The following is a 24,744-nucleotide window of genomic DNA, read 5'->3' as shown; positions in this document are numbered from 1 at the left end:
CATGGTAATACATAATTTCTTATCAATTATTCATGATAATGTGTGTGTAGTTTACTTAATTGTGTTATTGACTATCAAAAGTAATTTCCTGAAAATCCTCAAGGACGTAAATTGAATCAGTCCAACTATTGGTTGTGCTCTGGCTTAAGTATTCTCCATCCGATCAGCGGCTCCTTTATTCAACAGTCATTCTAGTGAGGAGAGATATTTAGGAATAATTCATCAACGAATGTATCGCCTGTGATAAACTACCATGTGAAGAGCCCTGAGGTGATGAGAGATGATATTTTTGAATATGTAAATTCAACATTAATAAATAGCATATATCATGTTTAATGGGGTTTATTATAAAATGCTCAGAGAGAGGAGGAGAAAGAGGAAGAGGGTGAGCGTTCTAAAAGTAAATAAATAATAAGAGTCACGATCGCTCTCCTCTCACGGCTTCAAGGGAAAACTGATAAATAATGTATCAGAACAGATGGCTGGAGCGCGAGGCAACAGGAGAGGAACATGAGCGACTACATCTTTAATTGTTTTAAAGAACATGTCACAACAGGACTGGTGTGGTTCCTGTCTGCTGGCACTGCAGATGTGCTAACAGAGTGGAAGGGACAACCACCTCTCTGTCTGTCTGTATGTACACATTTACACACAAAAATGGCTGATGAATATTAAAGTGCACTTTCACTTTAAAATCAAAAGAATGAGAGATTGTTTGAGCCCATTAATGACCTGATGGCATAAACATTGTATTGCCAAAATCCTCCAAAATCCCCACTGTCCTGCCATCAGATCTATACTTACAGTTTACATGCATTAACATTAACAATGTAAGCATCTGTCCTCTTTATGAAAACGAGAGGAACTCTATCAGGATTACTTAAATTCACATTATCAAATAGGATTTTGTTGCACACACGTTGTATCTATCTTAGTCCATCAAGTAGAGTCCAAGAGTTCGCGAAGACAGAGTTCCAAAACCACACTTGTGCTTTTATGGGGCTTACAAGGCCCCAAATATTCATTTCTCACAAACAATAATAATTTACTGACAAATAAATATTTAAATGTTTGCATCCATACATTGTGATGTCAATAAAGTATTTCCCTGGCAGGTTTGTGGAGTCAGTCAGTAGTTGTGCTTAGTTGCTCATAGGACCAGAGTAGAGTAGAGTAGTAATAACAGGCACGATCACACAGATTTAGAGTATCAGTACATCCATGTTTATGTCCAGCGCTTCACTTTTTCTCCATTGGTTCCTTGGAGCAGAGAGGGTGTTTGTCAGGACTGCTGCCCAGGACTGGGATCTTGGTGGCCGGGCTGGGACTGGAGCTTTCTCCCCCTCTTCCCACGGTGACAGGCACCTCGATGGCAGGACCCACTGTGGGCCTCCCCATCCCAGCTGCGCCCATGCCGACTCCAGACAGGAGTCCCACGCCGGCACTGGGCCCTGTCGCCGCACCGAGCAGGTTGGCAGACTGCAGCACAGCCTCCGAGTGCTCACGGGCCTTCATGCGCAGGGCGGCTACGCTGGCCGTGCGGTTGCCCTGACAACCGTACGGCGGCAGGAAGGACAAGCCCATGGGGTCAGAAACACAGCAGGAGCATAGGCCATTACCTGAAAAATAACAAAAATGGGACTTGTGGTGAGACTACTGAGAGCATGATCATCATAATCAACATCTCTGTTTGCCAAATGATGAAAATCATAATATTTACCTTTCAGTGTGGCGACCTGTGAGAGAGCCTGGGCATAGGTGGCAGAGTTGAGGAGTGTGCCCGGTATACAAGATGGGAAGAACGGGCCACTTGGACCCACTGTCCTATTGATACTGGAGAAAACAGACATACTGTATCTTATTATATAGTGAAAAGTAAAACAAACAACAACTAAATAATGATACCATTAATAGACATACATTTCTGGAAATTGTCCTACTTCTTTTCTAAATGTGCACTACAGAGGTGCTTTGTCTGTGGCTTTGATTGTTGCATAATCAATGTAATCGTGTTTATTAGGGACGCCATGTAATCTACAGAAAGTATCTGGCTGTCAGAGTTTTGTCATGGCAGTTCTGGACGGAAAAGATATTGCCTCTTATTTCTTTCCATCACCCAGATAACACTAGTCTGCAAATCTGGATACTATAGGATAACAATAACAGCAATAATCAATATGTGTCTTTTCTCACCTCTGCTGCATCTCCAGTGGTTCTTTCTGCTTTCTGTTGTGGTCCACTGGGGACTGAGAGTTGATGCTGTGAGATGGAGGAGTGCCGTCATTCATCTGCTCTTTCCCTCCTTCAGGGTCTGCGCTCCCTCGCTCCGTCTTCCTCCACTTTGCTCTGCGATTCTGAAACCAAACCTGCATGAAAAAAATGAAATGGGAAGTCAATTAAATTAAATCACCAATTAAAACTAAAGAATGGTTGTATTTCCTGACACATTAGCAGTTTGCATCCATTTATTTAATTTATTTATGCAGGTTTAAAACCATGGCAAATTGATTTTTTACCAAGTTCTTAATTTCTCTTTCCATATTCTTTTGGCATATCAGAGACAAACAAACGCAAACTTAAAGTATAGTTTACAGATTATATTTTTCTATCTTGTTAACAGGTCTAGCAAAGTTAAACAAATGATCAATTTACTTTTAAGAGGTGTTTGAATGTGTCTTAGAGCGCTCTAATTTTCCATGCACAGTCCTCGACTTATCCCAAAAATTTCCCCATCCACACAGCTGAAAACATATAGTCAAGTTGTGGTATCTTAATCGAATGAAGGTCACTGCCTATAACAACATTTAATTGAGCAATTTTTCATTATCATATTTTAATGACTTCCCACTGACAGTTGTGCTGCCCGAGAGAGAGGCAGCTATGATGAAGTCGTTTATTTCCCTATTTAGTGATTGTTTGACAACATCAGATTCGATTAGGACTTGGTTCTAGCAGGCATTAATCATGATGTGTGAATGGAGGTTAGAGTCAGTGTGCATGTGCTCTGCAGCCCTCCTATTGTACCAGAGATGTCAACAGCCAAACAAAACACAAGCATTCATTCGGCATAAAGAAAGGACAACATGTTGGTGGCAGGACAACAATACAACCGATGGACTTATCTCACCCCTGCACCTTCCAGCTAGAAGTCGCGCCCCCCCCCTCCACACACACACACGCACACACACACGTCTCTGAATGGGCTATAATTGCTCCATTAATCTCAATTTGCAGCGTGCTCTTAATGCAGGGGAGGCCCATTGACACTTTACAAAAAGGGGGGCAATAATACTACAACAGAAAGGACATTTATTTTCTAATAATAATGTAAGTTTAATATCCCTGCATAGTGCGGTGGATTCATGTTCAGATTTAATAATAGGAATGTGGTAATCGGATTAGGAGGGGAATAATTTGTTTACAATCCCTAATTTACAGCACTGGATTCCATTATCAACCCCGCCATTGGGTTTAAGCGATAGTAAGATGACCCTGGGGAACAAAAGGCAAACTATTATATTTCCCACAATTAGATCTGTGCGCACAACAAAACCCAAAAGCAAATCTGGAATGCAGGAAATTACATACAGGACACATAACTTAATTACATCTGGCCAAGTTTATAACCGCGCATATGTGCAGGGCAGGACCGGAATATAAATTGCCAAATTTAAGGTCCGTGGTTTTTTTTTTTGGGGGGGGGGGGGGGGGGGGGGGATTTCTGCTTTAAAGTGTGTGTGCGTGTGTGTGCGTGTGTGTGCGTGTGTGTGTGTGTGCGTGTGTGTGTGTGTGTGTGTGTGTGTGTGTGTGTGTGTGTGAAAACGGAGAGAGAGAGAGAGAGAGAGAGAGAGAGAGAGAGAGAGAGAGAGGGGGATAGAGTTTTGGAGGCTTCAGGATGTGCCCTCTTTTAAAGCACATATCGCTTCCTGTCTGCGTAAATGGAAAATGATGTGATGATGTATTCCTACCTTTGAGACGCGGACAAATTAGCGAGGAACATTATCGCTGGTTAATTATGAATGACCGATTAATCAAGCTAATCTAATATTCACCATTATGTTGATGTTATTAAAGTGCATCGCCGAAATGACAGAGTGGCTTAATTTATCCTCTCTTACATGGTCAAACATGGCCGGGACACTGCTGCAGCCTACCTGCACCCTGGCCTCGGTCAGGTTGATCTTCATGGCCAGCTCCTCCCGGGTAAACACGTCAGGGTAGTGCGTCTGGGCAAAGACGGCCTCCAAAGCCTCCAGCTGTGTGGACGCAAAACATCAGTTACACTTAAAATAAGTTTAATTTGATGTATTTGCACATTATACTCGTTTAGGCTTTTCTCGTATTCTTGTTTCCTCCTCCTTAATAGAGCATCGTCAGATCTACAATTATCTCGTATACATTGGATAACAGACTAATCACTAATAGAAGAAAAAAAAGTATAGTGGCATAAAATAGGCTTGAATATTGGCCTAAAATCTAACTGGCTGAATGCATAGAGAGGGCAATTTACATATGTGCGATCTTTTAAAGGACATGGTAATTTATAGAGGTTTTCAAATATTGTATTTTTATTTCCATGTATGTGAGGCATTGATATATTTTTATTTTAGGTGGTCATTGCATCAAACCAATTGTAAAAAATATTATTGTTGTGTCCTTGATATATCTGGAAAGCACAACTTTCTGCCAAAGTCCTTGATTTTAAAGTGTTTTATTATTTTCCTTTTATTCTTGTCCGTTTCGCTTCGAGCTAAGTTCTACTTATTTCTTATTCGGGATATTTTTGTCCTGCATAATTACCTGTTGCAAAGTAAATGTTGTTCTGTTTCTGCGCTGTTTTCTACGTAGAAATCCATCATCAAAATCGGCCGGGGCGTGGTTGCCAAAGCTACTTGAATTCACTGGAGGAAAAAAAGTTCATTGAATAGAAATCAGTCACTTAATAAAAGGAGGTTTCCAATTTCATGGTTGCATTTAAATCAATTCAGTAAATATGTAAAGGAAAAAAAAGAACTCCGTTTAAAGAGAAAGAAATGCCGAAAGAAATATTTTGGCCAAAGCAGACAATATCTCTGGCACATTTAGTATTTCCATTAGTTGCATGACACATTGATGTTAGGTGTCTGAGGGGAACCATGACGGACTAAGAGCCATGACACCCAGCATCTGTGACCGGGACAAAAAAAATCCCTCTGCCCTGGGGCCAAACCACCAGCGCTTCTCACAAAAACATTCAGCAGATTGACATGGTAGAGGGGAATTAAGACTTAACCCCTCATATTCACCTTTACATGTGTGGGAAAGAGACCGTTTAGATGTCTATGAAGTTACTTGAAGCACCGATTTAAGTTTACATTTTGAAAGATGAAAAAAAAATACGTGTTCATATATTGTTGTGGATATAACTGCATGTGGAGTATTTCATCTTTTAAGTTTCCCTTTCATAATAATAACGTTTTCTTTGTTAGGCCTGTGTCTTTTTCATAATTAATTAAACATGATTATTTGAACAAACAGAAACATATACTCAGGCCTATATTATCGGTCCTAAAAACAACAACAACAACAACAACAACAACAACAACAACAAGGCATACTTTGTGCGCGCAAGAACGCAGCCGGAACATAACAACAACTTTTTCAGACTCTGGCATTAAGGTCGCCATTAGAAATAACTTGCAGCTGAAAATCAGCAACATGCAGCAGAGAAAACTCACAAGTGTTGGAGCGGCAGCACTCTCCGTCCAGCTGAGGCGGACAGTGGAAGTAGAACATCCTGGCGTGTCTCGGGATGGCGGAACTGGACCTGGAACAGAGACAAAAGTTTCAGCCCCAAAGACTCGGATGGTCCGCAGCTGTTGCCGTGCGATTCACTTCTGTGGTGGAACAATGAACACATGTAATCCTCCCAATAAGAGGTGTCGCCGTGCGGAAGATTCAAAGCGGATGTGAGAGAGCATCCTACCTGGAGAGAGGATGCTGATGTGAGTGACTTCCCGCTCTGGAGAGAAGTGGCTGCTGCACTCCACTGACTTTCTGTCTGGGAGTGTCCTCTCTCTCGCTCCCTCTCTCTCTCTCTCCTAGACACACACACACACACACACACACACACACACACACACACACACACACACACACACACACACACACACCACTCACATCTCTTTCTCTGTCTCTCTCTCTCTGGGAGTGTCCAGATGTCTCTATAACTGTATAACTGTCTACAGAGTGTTACGGCTTTCAGCTAGTGTCGCAGAATCTCACGCCTAATTGGTCCTAATCGGATTAACACGGTTTTGTCTCTCTCACCCCCAACCCCTGGTGTGTGTGTGTGTGTGTGTATGTGTGTATGTGTGTGTGCGCGCGCGCGCGTGTGTTAGGAGAAAGACAGAAAGAGAAAGAGGGCGAGCACTGGTATGGTGCCAACAAAATTCATCACAAGTGATTGTTATTCCAGAGTCAAGCATATTCCCTAACCATAAACATGCACACATACCCGCTGCACTTTTTTATGTGGTTATTTCATATATTAAAAAAAGGAGGATGACTGCTTTTGGGTTTTAGATTGACTGTCGGGTGGGTTAATGGCTCGTCAGGGTGTGTTAGGGGGTCCACTTTACAAGGGGTTGCGCATGTAGAACACTCACAAGGCCAAATTTTTGATTTTGTTCACAGCAGGGGGTCCTGCGATTTATTTCGCTTCCTCAGATAAATGATCTGCTGCGGGACCCTTTCAATTAGTTTTAAAGCGCATCGGGGACGGCAGAGAGCAGACGCCATGCGTCTCTGAGGTGGAGGCAAAATGAGGCTTCGAGAAGCAGCTGAAATTTAGAAGAGGAGTGCGGGATTGGACTAAACCACATAAAGTGCAGAAAATCCCTTCTAATGGCGCGTAATTGGTTCTGTAATATCATTACAGGCGGATAATGGCCAGTTACAGGGCCCCGCGCTATTAAGGGTTTCCCTGGCGTGCAGCGTTTATGTTATTAAAGGGGGAATATAATGATATTTTAGTTATTAAATGCGCGTAATTAATTTATGCACCACTGAAAATAAAGTTGTTATTATGACCTCAGTGAGGTGCGTGGAGAAAATTGAAATCAAATAACGGTTGATAACTTTATCCCAATATTTGGTCTAGACAACTCCGACAAGAGTGTGAGTGTGTGAGTGTGTGTGTGTGTGTGAATGCATGTCTACTTCCTGTCAGCGGCTTTCCTCTCCATCCAGATGAAGCTTAAGTGTCTTAATGAAATTACACTCGTTGGTTAGAAACAATTTTACAAGTTAACTTTCATTGTACAGCCGGTTTTGAGTCCCATGTTTACACATGATTTCTACAGCTATCCTATAATGGACTTCATTTCAGTGCCTCTGTTAGTTGCGCACGCAAATAGAACTCCGCGATGGTTTTTCCACGACAGTGTACTTAAATCGTACATTTGTTAACCAAATCCATATCTACACCATTATTCTGGTGAATATGGATTTACCATAACACTAATTTGTTTTACGTGATAACCTGCATTTAAGGGATGATCATATTCTTTGAAACAATGATTTCTTTTTACATGGTTTACTAATTCAATATGTCTCCCTACTCAAATCCTGTTCAAATAACCAAACGTGGAAAAGAAAGCCATTACAGCGTTTATTATAGACAATAAATGCAAGACAGTGCATCATTAGCTGTTTACCTTTATAAAATATGGCAGCCAACTTACTCTGTATTTTGACAATATTTCCCAAAACAAATACGAGGTAGCTCTTTTTAATTTTACTGAAATCAGTAAGAAAAATTGGTAATTACAAAATACACTAAAATCCGTGGAGCTCTAATCGTATTTACAAAGTGCCACACTATTCCCCTATTTTAGAGAAGCATATTACAAAATGTGACACAAGTGGCTGTGAAATCAACAACACATTCAGAAACAAACAACAGAACACAGTAAATCATTCACAAGGTTACAGTTTTTAACTTTCAAGCAAAAATAAAACAAGTGAACTTTACTTCACTGTAAACTGTGTTAATATGGTCCTGACATACCAAACCCATTTAAATATATTGGTCAATGTAGTTTTGTTAAACAGATGTCTCAATTTTACACAATACAAAACAAATAAATGAAAAACAAATACATGAAAATATGTTTTAAGCTTGAACTCTACAGATTCAAAGCTGACAAGTACTCAGAAATGCATCACAGATCAGGCTTTCCTCCACTTTCATCTGCGCTTCCCTCAGCGGAAGTGCTCCTTCAGTCTCCACATGCCCTCCTGACCAGAAGTCCTCTGGAAGTCACAGATGCTCCTGAGCAGCTCCCTGAAGACAGGCGCCTGTTTCTCAGTCAGTCTTGGCTTGAAATACCCCAGCACTTCCTGTGTGGTGGCCTGTCCGTCCACATTTGCCTGGAAGGCCATGAAGTTGCGTACATCCACCAACAGCTCGTCATGCTCAGTGGGCGGAGCTGGGGGGGAGCTCCTTCCTGGGGCTCCAGAGTCATCCTCCTCCTCTTCTGCTTCTTCTCTTTGGCTGGAGGGTATGCTGAGGTGATTACGGGCTTTAATCTTGGCCAACAGGGAGGAAGAGGACAGTGGGGCGACATTTAAGTCACTTTCTGCACCCTCCCCACTGAAATGAGCTCCTGAACCCAGCTTCATTGACACAGACTTCTTTACAATAGCAGCATCCTAAAAGAGAGAAATTGATGAATTCACACAACATGGCATCACAAACGCAAAATAACACATCAATATTCTGGGCATCTTTTCTTAATAACACACCTTGCATTTGCTCAGAGTGGGGACAGACTGAGCGGAAGGTGCAACCAGGAGAGAATTATTCTTTTGTCCAAACCGCTTCCTGAGGGAGCAAACAAGTGAAACATTGAGATGTGTGATTTACACGAGATGTCTGAACAACGCGAGTGTGTCGGTGAGAGGCTGCGTACCGTGCAGGTGGAGGGGCGGGTCTATTAAAGGAGCGCCTGCACTGCTGCCGAGAAACCTTCAGTGCTTTCAGGGCATCTCTGGCCACCCTGTTGGCTTCTGCTTCCACAAGAACATAGTCAGGGTTGGAGGACTCCATGATGGTGTCATGCTGCATCACACTGTGGATACCTGAAGAAAAATAGGAGTCAACAAAGAAGCGTATTTTTCGCAAGACTTACAAATAAACCATGTCTGAGACGACTGATGGGGTTTGTGCACAAAAAGCCTACCAGATTTCTTGAAGAGCTTTGCCAAGACATAATCATCTGATTTCTTCTCTGTCTCATTGTCGTCACTCTCTGCTTTCTGAAAGGATCCTTTCTTCACCAAGTGAGAGATGCGGTGGCCTTCACACCGAGAATCCTTGGAGTGTTTACGCTTCTTGTGTTTGCGTTTGTCTGAGTCAAGTGAGTCGCAGTGCTTCCTCTTTTCCCTGTGTTTCTGCGGGCTCCTCAGGGTTGCGTCTTTGTCTCTGGGTTGGTGAGCGCTGGATGAGTTTTTAACGGCTGACTTGGCTCTCTTCCAGTCTCTGTTATTGTGTACTGTATGCTGTGAATTTGCTGAAATATTTGGCTCTATATCGAGGCCATTTTGCTTAGTGCATTGACCGTCTGCCGGTTTACCCAAAGAGTTCTTTCTGCTCGGAGAAGCGTTTCCATCTCTTAATGCATGAATGTTTGTGGTTTCGTTCTGGTTTGCTAAGGAGTGTTTATGTATGTGACTGCCATGTTTTACTATGCGTGATGGCATTGGCCTCTGAGGTTTCTTGGGTGCCTTGACATCAGAACCTGTACCTGTATGACAATCAAAACAAAACCCGCTCGGTGAATTCTTCCAAACTAAGTCCATTTTTACACATTTGCCTGAGGGGGGCTTCAGATTACCCAATAATTGAACAATAAAATGTGTCTCTGGAAAGAACAAGACAAATCTGCAGACCTGCAAATAGGGCACTGGTCTCAGTTCCCTGAGCTCTATCAGGGTCAGTCAGTGTGAAAAGCTCATAGATGTCGTTGGACTTGAAGAACCGTCTTTGTTTGGGGTCCTTCAGAACACGGTTGGTCAGAAACTGTTTGAAAATTTGTCTGAATCAGAACAGATCAAATATAGAATTAGACACTCCTATGTAATTAGTTATTTTACCTCAGCAGGCAACCCTGATCGTCTGTCACTGTAGAGCAGTTTGGCTGATGGATGAGAAAATTGTGTTAACTGCACTACTGTAGGTTTCAAAATAGAATCCCTGCAGGTGTTTTAACTTGCTTTTTGAAGGCACTTTACAGACCCTAACCAAACAGAGCAACAGTTTAGAAGTCCTAGATTGGCCGTTTAATAATGCAGGAAAGCTTTTCAATTACTGAGACCTGGGATACTGCAAGTAGTAATACAGCAGTGATGTGAGCAATTAGTCATGTCGTTACCAATATTCACGAATGCCTGAAGTCAATGAAAAGATAACTAAAATGCAAGACCGCATGAGAAGTAAGCATAAAAGGATATTTTTAAGCCCTCTTCTTAATTGATTTCGTTCTTTGAATACCATGCGTATGAAGTGCTTGTAGCCAAACATAAGAATAAAAACTGCACTCTGACCTGTGGTAAATCTTCTCCTCAATGGTCCCTGCAGTCAGCAATCTGTAGACCGTCACTTGCTGCTTCTGACCAATCCTCCATGCTCGCTCTCGTGCCTATGACCAACACAATACATTCAAACTATGGTACATTATCTGAAACACAGAGTCATGCTTACTGAGGCTTAAAAGAAATAAAGAGAACATTGTGAGAAGCGGAAAAAGCTTTTAAGTTACAAGTATAAGAACAAATAATCATGATTCATGAGAAATAGTGAATCTAGTAAATATGTTACTTGAACTATTACGTGTGTGTGTGTGTGTGTGTACACATCTGTCTTACCTGTGTGTCAGTACTAGGGTTCCAGTCTGGATCATAGATTATGACTCTATTGGCTCCAGTCAGATTGACTCCCAGACCTCCGACTCTAGTGGTCAACAAGAAGATAAAAATGGATTTGTCCTGTAAGAAAAAATGGCGGCGATTAATAAACATCATGTCCACAGTTTTATGCTCCTTTTGATAATCATATAAATAAATGTATTAGTACATTCATGAACTGTATTGGAAGACAAACAAACTAAACCCTATTTAAATAAAATAAAATAGCTTGGTAACTTGATTCTACCCCTACAGCGAAGAAAAAGTCAGACTTTGTATTAACACAAACTCCTACATATTGATACATTTTGACATGCATTTACACCAAATCAGAGGGTTTCTATCATTATGTATAATTTAAAAAATGTCTTTTGAAGACAGAGAAAATAAGGTACATCCAGTCCGAACAACAGATTTTCATCAAGTAGGGTTTCCACCTCAGGGTGTGCAGGTTCTACTGATGCATTTTGTCCCTCAGGACAGGATTTTCATGGGAAACACTTAAACCCCATTAGGGAGGAATAATCCTTACCTCGTTGTACCGAGCGATGAGGGGCTGTCGGGAAGCTATCGTGGTAGTGCCGTCCATTTTTACATATGAGTAATTATTCTCCGTCACAAATACCTCCAAGATGTTCAACATCTGGCAAGGAGATAAAGACAGCAGAGAGACAGTGAAAAAGAAAGACAGAGAGAGAGAGAAACATGGAGAGCAAAAGAGGGGTTGGAGTTTGGATTATCTCTAAAAGGATTAGAGCAGATTAATATTACATGGACAGAGATACCGACAGGGAGGGTCTCAGGTTCCCTCTGAGGTATAATCTCATTGGTATTGACTGCAACAGCTGGGGCCTCGCTCACATACACTCTCTTGCTCTCTCACACACACAATATTAGAGGCACATATGTTGTAGGTAGCCATAGCAGCAAATACAGAGACAACATTTACAAATGACGTCAATTTAAGACCTAAATAATTTAATTTCATGCAGGTTAGAAATTACCTGTCTTGCCTATGCAAAAATGTGTGCAAAAAGTACATTAATACAAACCATTCTATAAAATTATCATTATTATATTATTATATCTTTTAGCTGAGTGATTGATAGGTGAATCAGAGAGCCGGCGCAACGTGTTCCTAACCTGTCTAGACTGAGTGAAGAGCAGGACTCTGTGGCCCTGTTTCAACCAGAGTCGCAGCAAAGACTCCACGACCATCAGCTTGCCTGAACGTTTCCAAAAGCCAAAGTGTTCCTCTTTAGTTAGCTGGTCATCTGGAATTCCCTTCAAAATCCGGGGGCCGCCGGACAGTAGGTCTGGATGGTTACAGATTTTACGTAATGCTATCAAACCTGAGAATATCTGAAAAGCACCAAAAAAAGGCAGGTGACAAACCTGGTCATTCTACAGCGTTGCACCTTTAAACAATTAAACACATTTACTTTAGTCTACAGGAATTAGTCACATCATTTATTTACCAACAATAAAGGCTGTGTTTCTTGATGAAGGCCCAACGGCCACTGCATTAGTAATGGTGGTTAATGGACTGAGAGTGACCACTGAATATGTCTATAAGAGCATATACGTGTGTGTGTGTTTATACACAATCTGCTGTGGTCACCCAAGGCTCACCAACTCCGTCCATTTGGTCAGTGGTGATAAATGGTTGAGTCTCTCTCTCCAGGGTCTAGCTAATGTGAGAAGAACAACTACACCGCTTCCTTAAGGAAAGCATCTTAAACAAAATACTAAAGTCAAGCTAATAGGGGTTTAACAAAATATACATGGCAAAAAAAAAAGCCTCTTCAAGGTGTTTTTTTTTAAGCGCACAAACATCCACACAAATGCCTTTGAGCAAGAGAGGTGAACTGATATTCATCAGTTGGGAGGTTAAATAATGAATAAGGCAAGTCTTATAGTCTTATTCCTGGAAGTCTTTTACTTGGCGGAGAGTTTTGCTCTTCTTGTCTTTATAACAGAGATTCAACACCAAGAGCCCAAATTGAAGACGCATAAAACAAAGACAGTGAACCCGTTTTAACTATGAAAGCGAGGCTTACGTGCATGTCCCCTTTAAGCATCTGGTAGACCTCTTTGGAATCTAAGAAGGTCTGATAAACCTCCCGCTGGTCCTCTGTTAATCTGCAAAACAAAACCTACACACAGACACACATGCAGTGTAAACGTGTGTAATAAGCAATGAACATCCACTTTGAAGCGCTTTGATGAAGTGCAGTGTGAGAGGAGAGAAATTAGATGGAAGCAATGTGTTTTTGGAGCCACTCCTGTCCCGAGGGACTGACTTAATGAGCTGAAGTGGACTGAGGAGTCAACCAGCATCAGCTGCGTGGAGAGACCAGGGACCAGCCACCTTAATGAATACCTGCTCCTTTTACTTTACCAGGACTTTATTAGCTGGCTTCACCTGACAAGGGCCATGCGCATTCATCAAATACTCCTTAGACGTGGCACACACAGTCACATCCAATCAGATAAACACCTCCCCAGTTAAAAGAACTGGGCGTGAGAAGCTGTTCAATACTTACACAGAACAGGGTCAAATGTCCTAGAGTATGAGGAATACCTGTTCATTTTTGTCAGGTAAGGAGAGGTTGTCCTTGACATCTGCCTTCATTCTTCTGAGCAGGTACGGATTGATGGTGTCCCTCAGCACGCATGCACACTTAAATGCCGTTTGGACCTGAGAGACAACACAAACAATCTGCTTTAAGACAAAAGCAAGATTCAGTTCAGGGTGTCAAACAACCACATCAACAGTCACACCTGTCAGTGTTGATGTTTCCTGAGGCATGATTGTCGTTTAGTCCCTCCTCTGCCCTCTCATCACCTCCCGCATGTAGCTGTCCCTCTCAGCAGCACAAACCATTAAACATTGATCGGAGTGCTGTTGGTCTCGGGGGACAAAGCCCTCTTCTTTCATCAGCACTATTGGCCAGCTCCATTGTAAACAGAGGGGGAGCTTTGGTCCCACCCTCACCACTAGGAGCCCCAACGCAAATGTCCTGCTACACCTCACCCAGAGTCAGTACTTAGGGCCAGTTAGCCTTTTAAACATTAACTCACTGGGGGTCCACAGAGGAATCAAAGACACCCTCTGCAAAGCTGGAGGGGACAATAACATGGTGAGATTTTGGGCTCAGTGGTGGTCAGAGTATAAAAGTTGAAGGAGGGCAGCAGATGATCCAGTGACCTCTGTTGTACAAGCTGCCGAGTGGATTCACATGGGGATGCAAACGCATGTTTCAGTAATGGATCCACATGCTCATCCAGTCCCCCCCGTCCACATGCGTTTTCACATGCATCCATTTGTACAGACAAATGAACGGGACCCGAGGACCCGCTTTGCTGTTCGGGGGAATTTCGAGAAGAGGATAAGGCAGCAGAGCTTAGCCCTCTCTGACCATTTAATAACATTAATAATTAGTAAAGGTTTTTATTATCGACAGCGGAAGAAGCATCAATAGCCAGCTTAAATAATTAAATCCATACAGTCAGTGGGTTATTAACGATTGAGCACTAATGACAAAGGGCTACAATTCACTGACTCCACTTTAGCCTCTCCCTCTATCCCTCTCTCACTCACACACTAGGGATGTACTGAAGTTCCTTTGCATGGACCTACATTACCCTGCAGTGCACTTAATGGCTCTGTTGCTCCACCATCTCTCCTTCTGACCTGCTTCCATCCAGCTCTCTCCAAAATTGTGCCTTCAGTGTTGTCAAGTGACTCTTTAGCCCTTCATCGCTCCCTCCTTCTTATGCTGAGGTTATACATTTATTTCTTGGTAGGGCTGTTTCGAATAGTTCAAAGCTTCATTCACACCGCTGTAAAATTTCACACGATCATATCTCTTTTGCTTCCGTGTTTCACCAAGTTCTAGTTTGGTCCACAATATAAATAAGCATTACAGATTTTTGTGTTATCCTATTCCAACTTTTTTAACCTTTATTTTGAAATGAAAACGGACGATTTAAATCAAATTGTACAAATTATCTTTTTTACACCTGGTTTCTGCTTTGCTTTTATTCTCTGAAAATATGAACCATGTCTCAAATGGACTGACATTTCTCGATGGATGTATTGTACTACTAGCCTTAGTAGTTAAAAAATGGGGCAAAAACATTAAGGAGCAGAATTTAAACACATCCTAATTTAGCATTTGTGTGTTCCAATACCTGCACAGGTGAGGCATTGCTGTATCCTCCCATGGTGATCGGCACAGAGAACTGCTCCATGAAGACAGGCAGTGTCCCCAGTTTGCCGGGGAAGACAAAGTCAAACAGAGACCATAGCTCCTTCAAATTGTTCTGCATGGGAGAGCCTGACAGAATGAACCTGTGGGGAGTGCGAAACTAGAGAGAAGAAAGAAAGAATTGATGTTATGTATCCAAAAAGACCGCTGAGATGTCCGAGCAGGTTGGATGTTGACGTACAAGAAGGAATGGAAGTAAATAGCTTCTCCTAACGAGAGGAACGCGGAGAGAAATAATCTAGATGACCGACACAAATGCAAAGTGTGTATTACTTTTCCAACTTAGCAAAGTTTAAATGTATTCACAAGTACAATGTTGTTCTTATTGTAAGCATGCTTCCAATGTTGTGTTTTGAGACAATACCTGTTTGGAGGCAGTGGTGACTCCAGCATTTGGATTCCTGATCTTATGGCCCTCATCCAGGATAATGTAGTGCCAATCGAAGCGCTGCAGGGTTTCTTGCATATTTCTCACAGCTGAATATGAGGTTATCAGGATACCATGACATGACGCTATCTCTGGAATAAGCTTTTCCTGCAACAAATACAACATATATATTCTTTAAAGTAAAGTAAAACAAAAAAAATGTTGTCAGTGCAATTTGCAACCATCTCTAGTAGCTTAAGCATCGAAGTAGGGCATCTACTTTAATGTGGTTTGAGGAGAGGTGAAGAGGGGAGAAGGTTCGGAGATAATGCTGCAGAACAGACCTCTAGTGCCCCCCAGAGGAAAAAAAGACCCTGCAGAATACTTAATTATGAATCTGAAAATCAAACTCACACAGATACACAATTACCTTGCTGCTGGCGAACGAGCCAGTTTCATGTAGTACAGCCACTCTAAAAGGAGGCCACCAGGTGTGAAACTCCTTTACCCACTGGTGCATCACTGTAGCTGGGCACACGATGACCGTCGGACCCAGGCCAACATATCTACAACCAAACACACACCACAGAGATGTTTACTTGCAAACCTGCGATTAAAATGGGTAACAAGGGAACTCCAGGTTCATTTAACTTTGGATAACCTCAGCAAATTTCATTAGCAAATTACAGTCATCACTTATATCCCGAATTATAGAAAATAAAGGCTTTTCCCAATAAGTGGAAACAAGCTTTGCTTGCAAGTAAAATGTGTGATGTATTCAGGCAGAAGGGAATTAGAGGAAGCTGGACCTCCTGGAATATCCAGGTACAATAATGCAGCAGAATCATTCTTTTATAAAGTCCACCTCCACTGTTCCATACACTCTCAGTGAATGAATCTTAGAAGGTGCATGGACACATGCTCAGCTCCTCTGTGAAGATGTACAAGAGCGTTGTCAAACACAGACACACGCATACACACACGCATAAAGACACTAATGGGCTGGTATGAACCTCTGCCCGGTGGAAGCTATTGATACTTGGCCATAATTGAGTTTGCGAGCAATCAATTTGTGGGCGTCTATAGTAGACAAAGTATTGACCATCAGGGAAGCTCCACCTCCCAAAATGCATGTGTGCCGTTTGTGCAGTAAAACCAAATTATCACCACAACTGTGTCCATGTTATCATGGTTGATTTGTTGTGACACACCTGTTCTACCCCACGCATGCACACACACACACACACACGCGCACGCACGCACGCATGCATGCAGACGCACACACAGTGTCAGTGTTTTCTCTGATGTCTGCAGTAAGAAAGTGAAGAGTCTGATAATTGAAACATGTTTAATAATTCAGATGAACACTCAAGCAGAAATCCCCCTAATCAAATATTCATACCATACAGACACACAGTCTCTGGCCACAGTTTGGTGTGTGTGTGTGTGTGTGTGTACCTGTAGTTAGATCCTCTGGTCCTCAGTTTGCTGTAGCTCAGTCCAGCCAGAAAGCAGATGACCTGGATGGTTTTACCCAATCCCATCTCATCTCCCAGGATGCCACCTGCCTGCTGACAGTGGAGTTCCCACATCCACCGCACACCTGTCTGCTGGTACCTGACAAGGTGATAAACACATAAGCATGACAGCAACTGTGGAAAACAACAGACTGACAAAATGACTTTCCAATGAATACTAGTGACCTAAAGTAGCAGTATGTGAATCAAGTTAATGGTGTCTTGATCAAATGATCTTAGATTAATCATTACAATTCAAGGACAACGGTGTTTAAAAGCTTTGGGTGTGTAATGGACCAAGACACCCAAGGAAGTCCACAGATTTCTTTTATACATTTACTATTTTACTGCCATCACTTCCTTACAACATCTGTACATATTTGAGATAACTCACAATGTTTCACATTGAACTTACTTGTAAAGTTTTCTCCAGAGGAAACCAGGGACTTTGAAGCCTTCGTCAAATTCTTCATCACTGTCATCTGAAAGCTCTTCACCCCTTTCTCTCTTTGCCTCCCTTTCTCGAAGACGCTGTCGCTTCCATCTCCTAGTCGGGGAATGAGTACATCATAATTAAGTACATCAAGTGGTAAAATGCATTTCTCTATTTTACTTTGAAGAGAGGGAAGAGGGCGCTTCAGTCAACATTAGTGAACACAGGCCACTCGCTGAGCTTGAAGTCAAAAAACAAATCCCTGCTTCATCTTTAAACTGACGTTGTTTGTAGTCAATTCTTCAGTGTCGCTTGACAATATTTTAGTCAAAGCCGAGTTAATTAAATAAATGTGGTAATCCAAAATTCTAAACTCGGAAAAACATTTAAAATGAATTCAGTTTCATGTTAGATTTCTCTGTCTGTAGGCATTAGCCCAGTAGTAGACTGGTAACCTGTCTAGGTTATGCTCGGCCACTCTATGCACACTGGGATAGGTCCAGCTACATGCAACCCTGGACAGGGTAAGCAGGTATAGAGAAAGGAGGGGTATGGGATGTACACCTCTTGCACTAACTGATTGATTTTAACTCTCGCCTACACAGGTGGGTGGATAGCAAATGTTTTGAGTTGTTGGTATTTCCCTTGAGGGGTGGAACATCTACAGCAAAAAGGGAAATGTAAAGGAGAACAGTTTTAATGGTGCAGTAGAGAGGGCAGTTCGTGGCACAGTCGTCACGCAGCAAATGAAGATTGATACAGACAATTAGTAGTGCGAGTTCCCCAGAAAGGTGTGAGGTGGAGAGGATAAGAATCCATCTTCATTTGGGCCTGGTCCTGTCACCCTGCCACAAAACTGGTCCTTTAGCTGGGCCTGGGAGACCACACTCTCTAATTAAGTCAAGACTAAGCATTGGTTCAGTTAATTACACTTTTCTGCCCCCACTCCACCCCCCACCCAACTACAAATACCGCCCACTCTAATAATATCATTCCTCATATAAGCTAGCCTCACCATCCATGCCGTGTCTATGCTGTTGAATTGACATTCAATCACTGTAGTGTAGAAAAAGGACACATGCCAACACAATTTATTTGGCAGCTATAAATATGAAATCTCATTAGGGCTGCTCTTCCATTAATTTGAGCATTAGAGAGAGTGAGTGTATAAAACCATGTGCAGGAGGATAATTAGGCCAGTGTGAGAGCAGAGAGAGAGAGAGAGAGGGAAGAAGAAGAAGAGCAGGGAGTGAATTTGCTTAGTCAAGACACAGCTGCCAATCTCATCTGGGATTAACTCTCCTTCTGCACTATGGAGCCAGCAGAAAACGACTGCTTTTCGCCTTAACTAAAGGGAATAACAATAGCACATTTGCACGGCTGCAAATGTGAAGCAAAGTTAAAGGCTCAATCTGGTGTGTGTTGAGCCTGTGATTTACAGGCCCGGATGAATGCATTCTCTTTTGAGGAGGACTTGCTGATGAAAACTTTTTGCACCTTTGCATCCAACCATAAATCCAAGAAAGAAATCTATTGTTGACAAACTGTAAACAAATTATAAACCTAGGGGTCAACATAATCAATAATGTATAAAAGTGTATAGCACCAAGTACATTAATATACCTTATTCGCTGCCTGTAGTACTCCACATCTCCATCATCTTTGTTTTTGTTTTTTTTGTCTTTACCCTTCGCATCCTCCTCTTCATCTGAACTCTCAGGGCAGTATTCTTCCTCACTCTCCTCTTTTTTCTTTAATTTCTTCCTCCCTTTCCCTTCCCTTTTCTTATTGTATGTTTTCAACTCATACTCTTCTTCATCATCCTCCCCAAAGCCCTCCTCCATGGCATCTCTTTCCTCTTGGTCAGGATTAATGCCTTCATCACTGGACAAGTACTCTGAGCCCTCGCTGTCTGTCTCCTCACCCTGAGTGTGATGCTTGCGCTTTGGTTTAGGGAGCCGGGGCTCAGCCTTAGGCCGGGCCTTAGAATGGGCCTTCAGAGCTGTTATCTGAAGCTTTTGTATGCGCTTCTTAATTTTTTTGTCCTTGGAAGAGGAAACAATTCTATTTGTTTTTCCCACGGCTTTATCAGGGCTGAGTCCTGAGCTCCTTTTCTTCTTGAGGAGAGGGACTCTCCTCCTCTCAGTAGCCATCTTGGCCTGGTCCGACAAGTACATGTCAAAGGCCGAGTTTTCAGCAAGCATCACTTTTCGAGGCTTCTTTTTTTCCTCTTTCTGTGGGATTCGAGTTCCAAAAGGCGTCATGTGACCTTTCCGGATAAGCTCCTCCCATTCGGTCTCTTGAGCAGGCATGAGCATACTGCCCAGTGTAGATGGTCCGGCTTCTGTACAACACACACATTAGGCAGGGTTAAGGTACTGTCAAGACTCAGTTAAAATTAGTGGCTGAAACACTGATATTCTTAAATCGCAACATTCAAATATGTATGTGTGTCTAATAGCCATAACCCTCTGTGATGTTGAAGTGGTTTCTATACAGTTCACGTTCAACTCTACCACAGCACATTGGTTATGCATTATACATCATGCAGCAGTGTAGGTATAAATTGTAAATGCAGTCCTTCTGTGTCCTTTTCAGTGAATATTAAAAAGATATATTGACAGCCGTTTGGAAGGATTTAGTTTTGTATCCAACAGTTCTGTTGGATTTCCACAACAGATATGGTTTTCACTTCCATCACACCGATCAAACAGGAGCAAGTGGAACTCTAAAGCCACTGTAAAAAAGTGTGCGTGAGAAAAAACATTTCAACACTGTAACCCAACTTTCACGAGGAAAACACCAGTGGAGTGTTCAATGTGGAAATGTTTTGCAGTAATGTGTGGTATTTTTTCTAATTACAGTGCACATCTTTCAAAACCGTTGACATATTTTGATGACATCGGCAGAAGATGTTACATATAAGAATAGCAATCGCTGTACTGTACAATTTTTAATCCCCCATAATGTATTCAAGCCTTTGCTTACAATCTTCGATGACAATTCCTGAAACGAGGAATGACACAAAATTGCCTTCTTGGCCACCATAACTGCAACTGGTTTAATGCGTTGCATTGTTTCCAGTTCTGCTTTGTTTTGTTACAATTTGGGCAGAGCTGAACATGACCCTGGTTTCACATTATCCAGAGAAAGCAGGGACCCAGCACTTTCTTTTGCCTTATTCCTCATCGTTTCCCCCAATGAGTGGACCATGCTTTTAGTCAATTGATAAAGAATCATAGAATGAAACCTTACCTTCCTCTTCATTATCTTCTGCCAAAAGCTCAGCTTCTACCCTTTCGGTATCCTCTCCTCCCAGAATGGCCTGAAGTCGCTTTTGTTTGGCTTTGACTTTCTTTAGCTGTTTCTCCTGATATAAAAGGTATTTTCATCATTATAACAATCACAATCAATGTTATGTTAGTGTAACATTGTCATGAAATTAATACAATTCAAATGTACAGTTCTTCTTATTTAGTATTTTACCTTGTTTTCTTTCTGTCGTTTGACAGATTCAATCTTCCTACTGATATCTTTACTGGAGGCAGCATAGGGAGACAGCTGCTCGATAATCTTGTTGATTTGTTTAAGAGACGCTGTGACGGACCTGAAACACACAGCATTTTTAAAAAAGGAAGATGTATCAGCCCCTTAAAGGTTTGTTGTTATTTTGAAGTCAAAAAGACATATTTGAAATGTGTAAAATTGACTGCCTTTGTAAAACAAAATGTGTTTTTGTCTTTAGTTTACTCAGAGGTCAAGAATTCTACTGCAAATACATCTTGGAGGAACTGATTTGACCACCACTACTAAATCTTATGATCTTTCAATAAAGACACTAGAAAAAAAGCATGTATTGCAAAATATTGTTAACGTTTCATCAAGCACAAAACTCTTGAAAAACTAATAATAATTAAAACGACTTTTATATTATTGCAGTTGGTGTGCTTTACCTGACATCATCAAGCACAGAGTGGTATTCCTTCTCGGCCTCAGCTTTAGCAGCAGCCTGATTGGCCTCCTGAATTGCCTCGTCCACTTGCTGGAGAACACCTTGCTCAAGGACGTCATGGTCATACACAGCCACACCAAGGCCCTGGAGTTCATTGGCTCCAGAACTGGCAGATGCTGCTTGAATACGCTGTCGGTCGATCTGCAGCAAGGTTCCAGACCGCTTACCACCTACACCGCACCACAGATGACAACACATGGAATGACGAGAGAGCCAGGAGTGACTCTTTGTGTTTTCATCATGAATCAGTTTCACAGATCAAAGAATTCATGATGTTCTTCCCTGCGGTGTGGTGCAAGAGTTGCGTATCTCACCGCTGTTGCCCTCCCCAGGTCCAGTGTTGGCAGGGTAGGCTGCCGTAGCCTCAGAGCCCTGATTGTTTTCAGAAAAAGCGCACACTGCCGAGCCCCCTGTAGACCCATCCTCGTCTGTCCCTCCCGGGGTGAGGGCAGCACTGGCAGGGCTGGAGAGAGAGGAGGGCACCTGGTCCTCTGAACCGTCGACAGGCATGGTGATGCAGCTGCAAACAAGAGGCAGGCAACGGGCTCATTCAGATGTCAAACTGACAACGTAACGTTATGTCTCTTCTAAGTCTTGGCTTTACTTTGATAAAAAGATACAATATATTTACTCAACGTGATTCACGTTATTGTGGGATGTAACGAAGAGGTTATCTTGGATCCTGACTTAAAGCTAAGTGAATTAAAGTGATGGACGTTAATGTATCTACTGAAACATGTACCTGCTGTAGGCAAAGAACACACAACAAGAAGTGAGGTGCTTCGTTGTAACACGCACAGACCGTTGAGTTAGAAACACGTCTCTCACATCAGCCCATTGTTTACGTGGCTCGGCTATCCCGCTAAGCTCACAGAGAGCCGAACATCCTCAGCAGTCAGTCGGGTTGAACTAAACCACCAACACACACACACTCATACGACAGGTAGTTCGCGTTACTACAGTTTGTGTCCAATTGGGGACATTAAACCGAACAATGACAGAGACGACTTACAAAACCTGCTGTTACACAGTATCACTGCCTTGTCTTATGGCATGTTGTGTCGCTTCCGATCTCCGTTTCCGGTGCCGGCCGGAGTGCCGCCTGTTCACTGAGTAGCTTGCTGGACAGCGCCATCTGCTGGTGCGCCGCTGCACTGCGCGCTAGTCCTCTAGATGGCGCCACGAGACCACTTCTTTCAGTGCAGAATGACCCTGGGTTAGGGTTAGGCCTAACCTTCTATACTTCCTTCTGTTTCATGGATTGGAGTTCCATTCATACATTGTCATATTCATGTAATATGTTTATGTAACTTTGTAAATGCTGTTTATTCTGTACACATGACATCTATTGCATCTGTCCATCCGGGGAGAGGGATCCTCCTCTGTTGCTCTCCTGAAGGTTTCTTCGCTTTTTTTCCCTGTGAAAGGTTATTTTTGGGGAGTTTTTCTTGATCCGATGTGAGGTCCTGGGACAGGGATGTCGTATGTAAAGATTGTCAGATTGTTAAGCCCTCTGAGGCAAATTTGTAATTTGTGATATTGGGCTATACAAAATAAACTGAATTGAATTGAATAGAATGCAGGAACTCACAAACTGTCCAATACCAACCATGTAGGTGGAACCACATTTTGACACGATGCGTTAGTGTTTTGCAAAATCAGCTTCGGAACCAGTTAGATCTAGATGTAAGATTTGAGAAGAGTGTGGGAATTGTTGTGTTGCAATCAGGCCAGATGTTGCGTAATGTCTGTTGTCACAACCATGAGCAGTGCCAAGTACTTCAACTCAGATTAAGTTTGTTTCCAATATCTTGCAACAATAAACAAAAGACTTAATTAAAATATCTTCTCCGCCTCGCATTGCAGTGCCCGAGCAAAGGCCAGCAATCTTTCCTCACAGTGTTATTTGTGTAAACAAACATATCTATATAGGGATGGATATTGCTGTCACCATTGGCTCAGAAACTGCAGGAATATGGAGACACTGGTCCATTTTATTTGCTTAACTAGTAAATGTGGGTCACTTTCAGTGGAACCTCTCCAGAGACACTGGAGGGGATTTTAATTTAGAAAGTACTGAACCAAAAGGAAAGTGTGTCAAAGTAAGAAGAGGAAGGCCTTTACTTGTAGTTTAATTAGAAAACCTGCATTGAGCAGAACTCTGATCAAGGAGTCAACGGACACAGTGTTTTCTTTGCTGGTTTTCTTCTGGCTAGTTGATGTAAAGACTCACAGATAGTAGTCAGAATAAGTATATAAATATAAAATAAGCTATCAAGCTGTTGATGAATCACCTGTGGTGGGAAATGAACTGATTCACTTGATGTTGTGACTATAAGGTTGAGTTGCAGAGAGGAATGTAAACCTTCCGTCTGTCTTCACCCTCACATTTTTAGCTTATTCAAGCAACTTTTATCACGGAGGATGAGATACAAATGTATGTACATGGCTGTGTTTTCGGCACATAATAATTTAAGGAATGTTATTTAATAGACCACACCAATTTAACAGGATTTAGTGGGTGGTTAAGCTGTCCATCTTGACTAAATGTGTGTGCTTATATTTGTGTGTGTGTGTATGAGACAAATTCTGTTTCTTTGTAGATAGGGGTAAGTAGATTTATTGGCTGTAGGAGGGCAGATTGCAAATCCCAGAGGGTGCGGTGGAGTGATGTTAACACCGTGCTCTCTGCTGGTTAGCATCCTGACAGTAGAATAACAAGTGGAGCACAATTTAAAGAGAGACCATTATGTGTTTAGTTTTGTCCAAAGCATGGTGGGCTTGCTTTTCAGAGACTTTCTGAAGAGTTACAGATCCACAACATCTTGAGAGTGTAACGGGTAAGTGAGGTAACACCAGATGCTGTAGCACACATCCACAGGTGCTACATGCTATATCATCTCTGGTGATGGAGTGTGAAGTTGTGTTTCATCCATTATCTCCTTGCTACGTGTTTTAGTCTGTGTGGCCTTCAGATGCCTGGAACCTCTCTCAAGGATAAAATTAGATTTTACAAAGAATTTTGTGAGATTTTTCTTCCATTTATATCATATTAGCTAGTTGTATTGCCTCTGATTTAACCAATTACTTATTAGATATAGGATCTTACTCATAACATGACATGTTACTGCATTGGATTATGGTAAACTGTTTTGGGAGGGTCTTGCTCTATTCTGACCTTTAATCTGTTGTTG

General features: G+C 42.1%; 2 protein-coding genes across 5 annotated transcripts; both read right to left on the bottom strand.

Moving 5' to 3' along the window:
- Positions 1-1,239: 1,239 nt before the first annotated feature.
- On the bottom strand, positions 1,240-5,775 carry drgx (dorsal root ganglia homeobox). The gene is made up of 6 exons (XM_034552567.1): positions 5,718-5,775; positions 4,801-4,901; positions 4,155-4,256; positions 2,194-2,366; positions 1,721-1,833; positions 1,240-1,619 (listed from the first exon to the last, which is right to left on the bottom strand). Exons 1-6 carry the CDS (start codon positions 5,773-5,775, stop codon positions 1,240-1,242), a joined length of 927 nt encoding a protein of 308 aa, XP_034408458.1.
- A 1,862-nt stretch (positions 5,776-7,637) lies between these two features.
- ercc6 (excision repair cross-complementation group 6) lies at positions 7,638-22,713 on the bottom strand. Of its 4 annotated transcripts, none has more exons than XM_034552105.1 (22): positions 22,563-22,713; positions 21,865-22,070; positions 21,492-21,720; positions 21,025-21,145; positions 20,794-20,908; positions 19,162-19,882; positions 17,521-17,652; positions 17,047-17,205; positions 16,019-16,154; positions 15,586-15,756; positions 15,145-15,321; positions 13,532-13,648; positions 13,008-13,103; positions 12,091-12,309; positions 11,480-11,590; positions 10,909-11,028; positions 10,588-10,682; positions 9,934-10,079; positions 9,225-9,788; positions 8,955-9,123; positions 8,788-8,866; positions 7,638-8,694 (listed from the first exon to the last, which is right to left on the bottom strand). In XM_034552105.1, the coding sequence occupies exons 2-22, from the start codon at positions 22,058-22,060 to the stop codon at positions 8,245-8,247; spliced, it is 4,323 nt and encodes a 1,440-aa protein (XP_034407996.1). In that variant the 5' UTR covers positions 22,061-22,070; positions 22,563-22,713; the 3' UTR covers positions 7,638-8,244. The 4 variants fall into 4 exon arrangements, with proteins under 4 accessions (XP_034407996.1, XP_034407995.1, XP_034407997.1 ...); XM_034552104.1 differs by having other exon boundaries at positions 22,293-22,621; XM_034552106.1 differs by having other exon boundaries at positions 22,353-22,621.
- Between the last annotated feature and the right edge of the window lie 2,031 nt (positions 22,714-24,744).

This window comes from Cyclopterus lumpus, chromosome 15 (genome assembly GCF_009769545.1).
Source record: "Cyclopterus lumpus isolate fCycLum1 chromosome 15, fCycLum1.pri, whole genome shotgun sequence".
NCBI lineage: Eukaryota > Metazoa > Chordata > Actinopteri > Perciformes > Cyclopteridae > Cyclopterus > Cyclopterus lumpus.
Note: the sequence above shows the minus strand (reverse complement) of the source record. Positions and strands in the feature narration are given on the sequence as shown.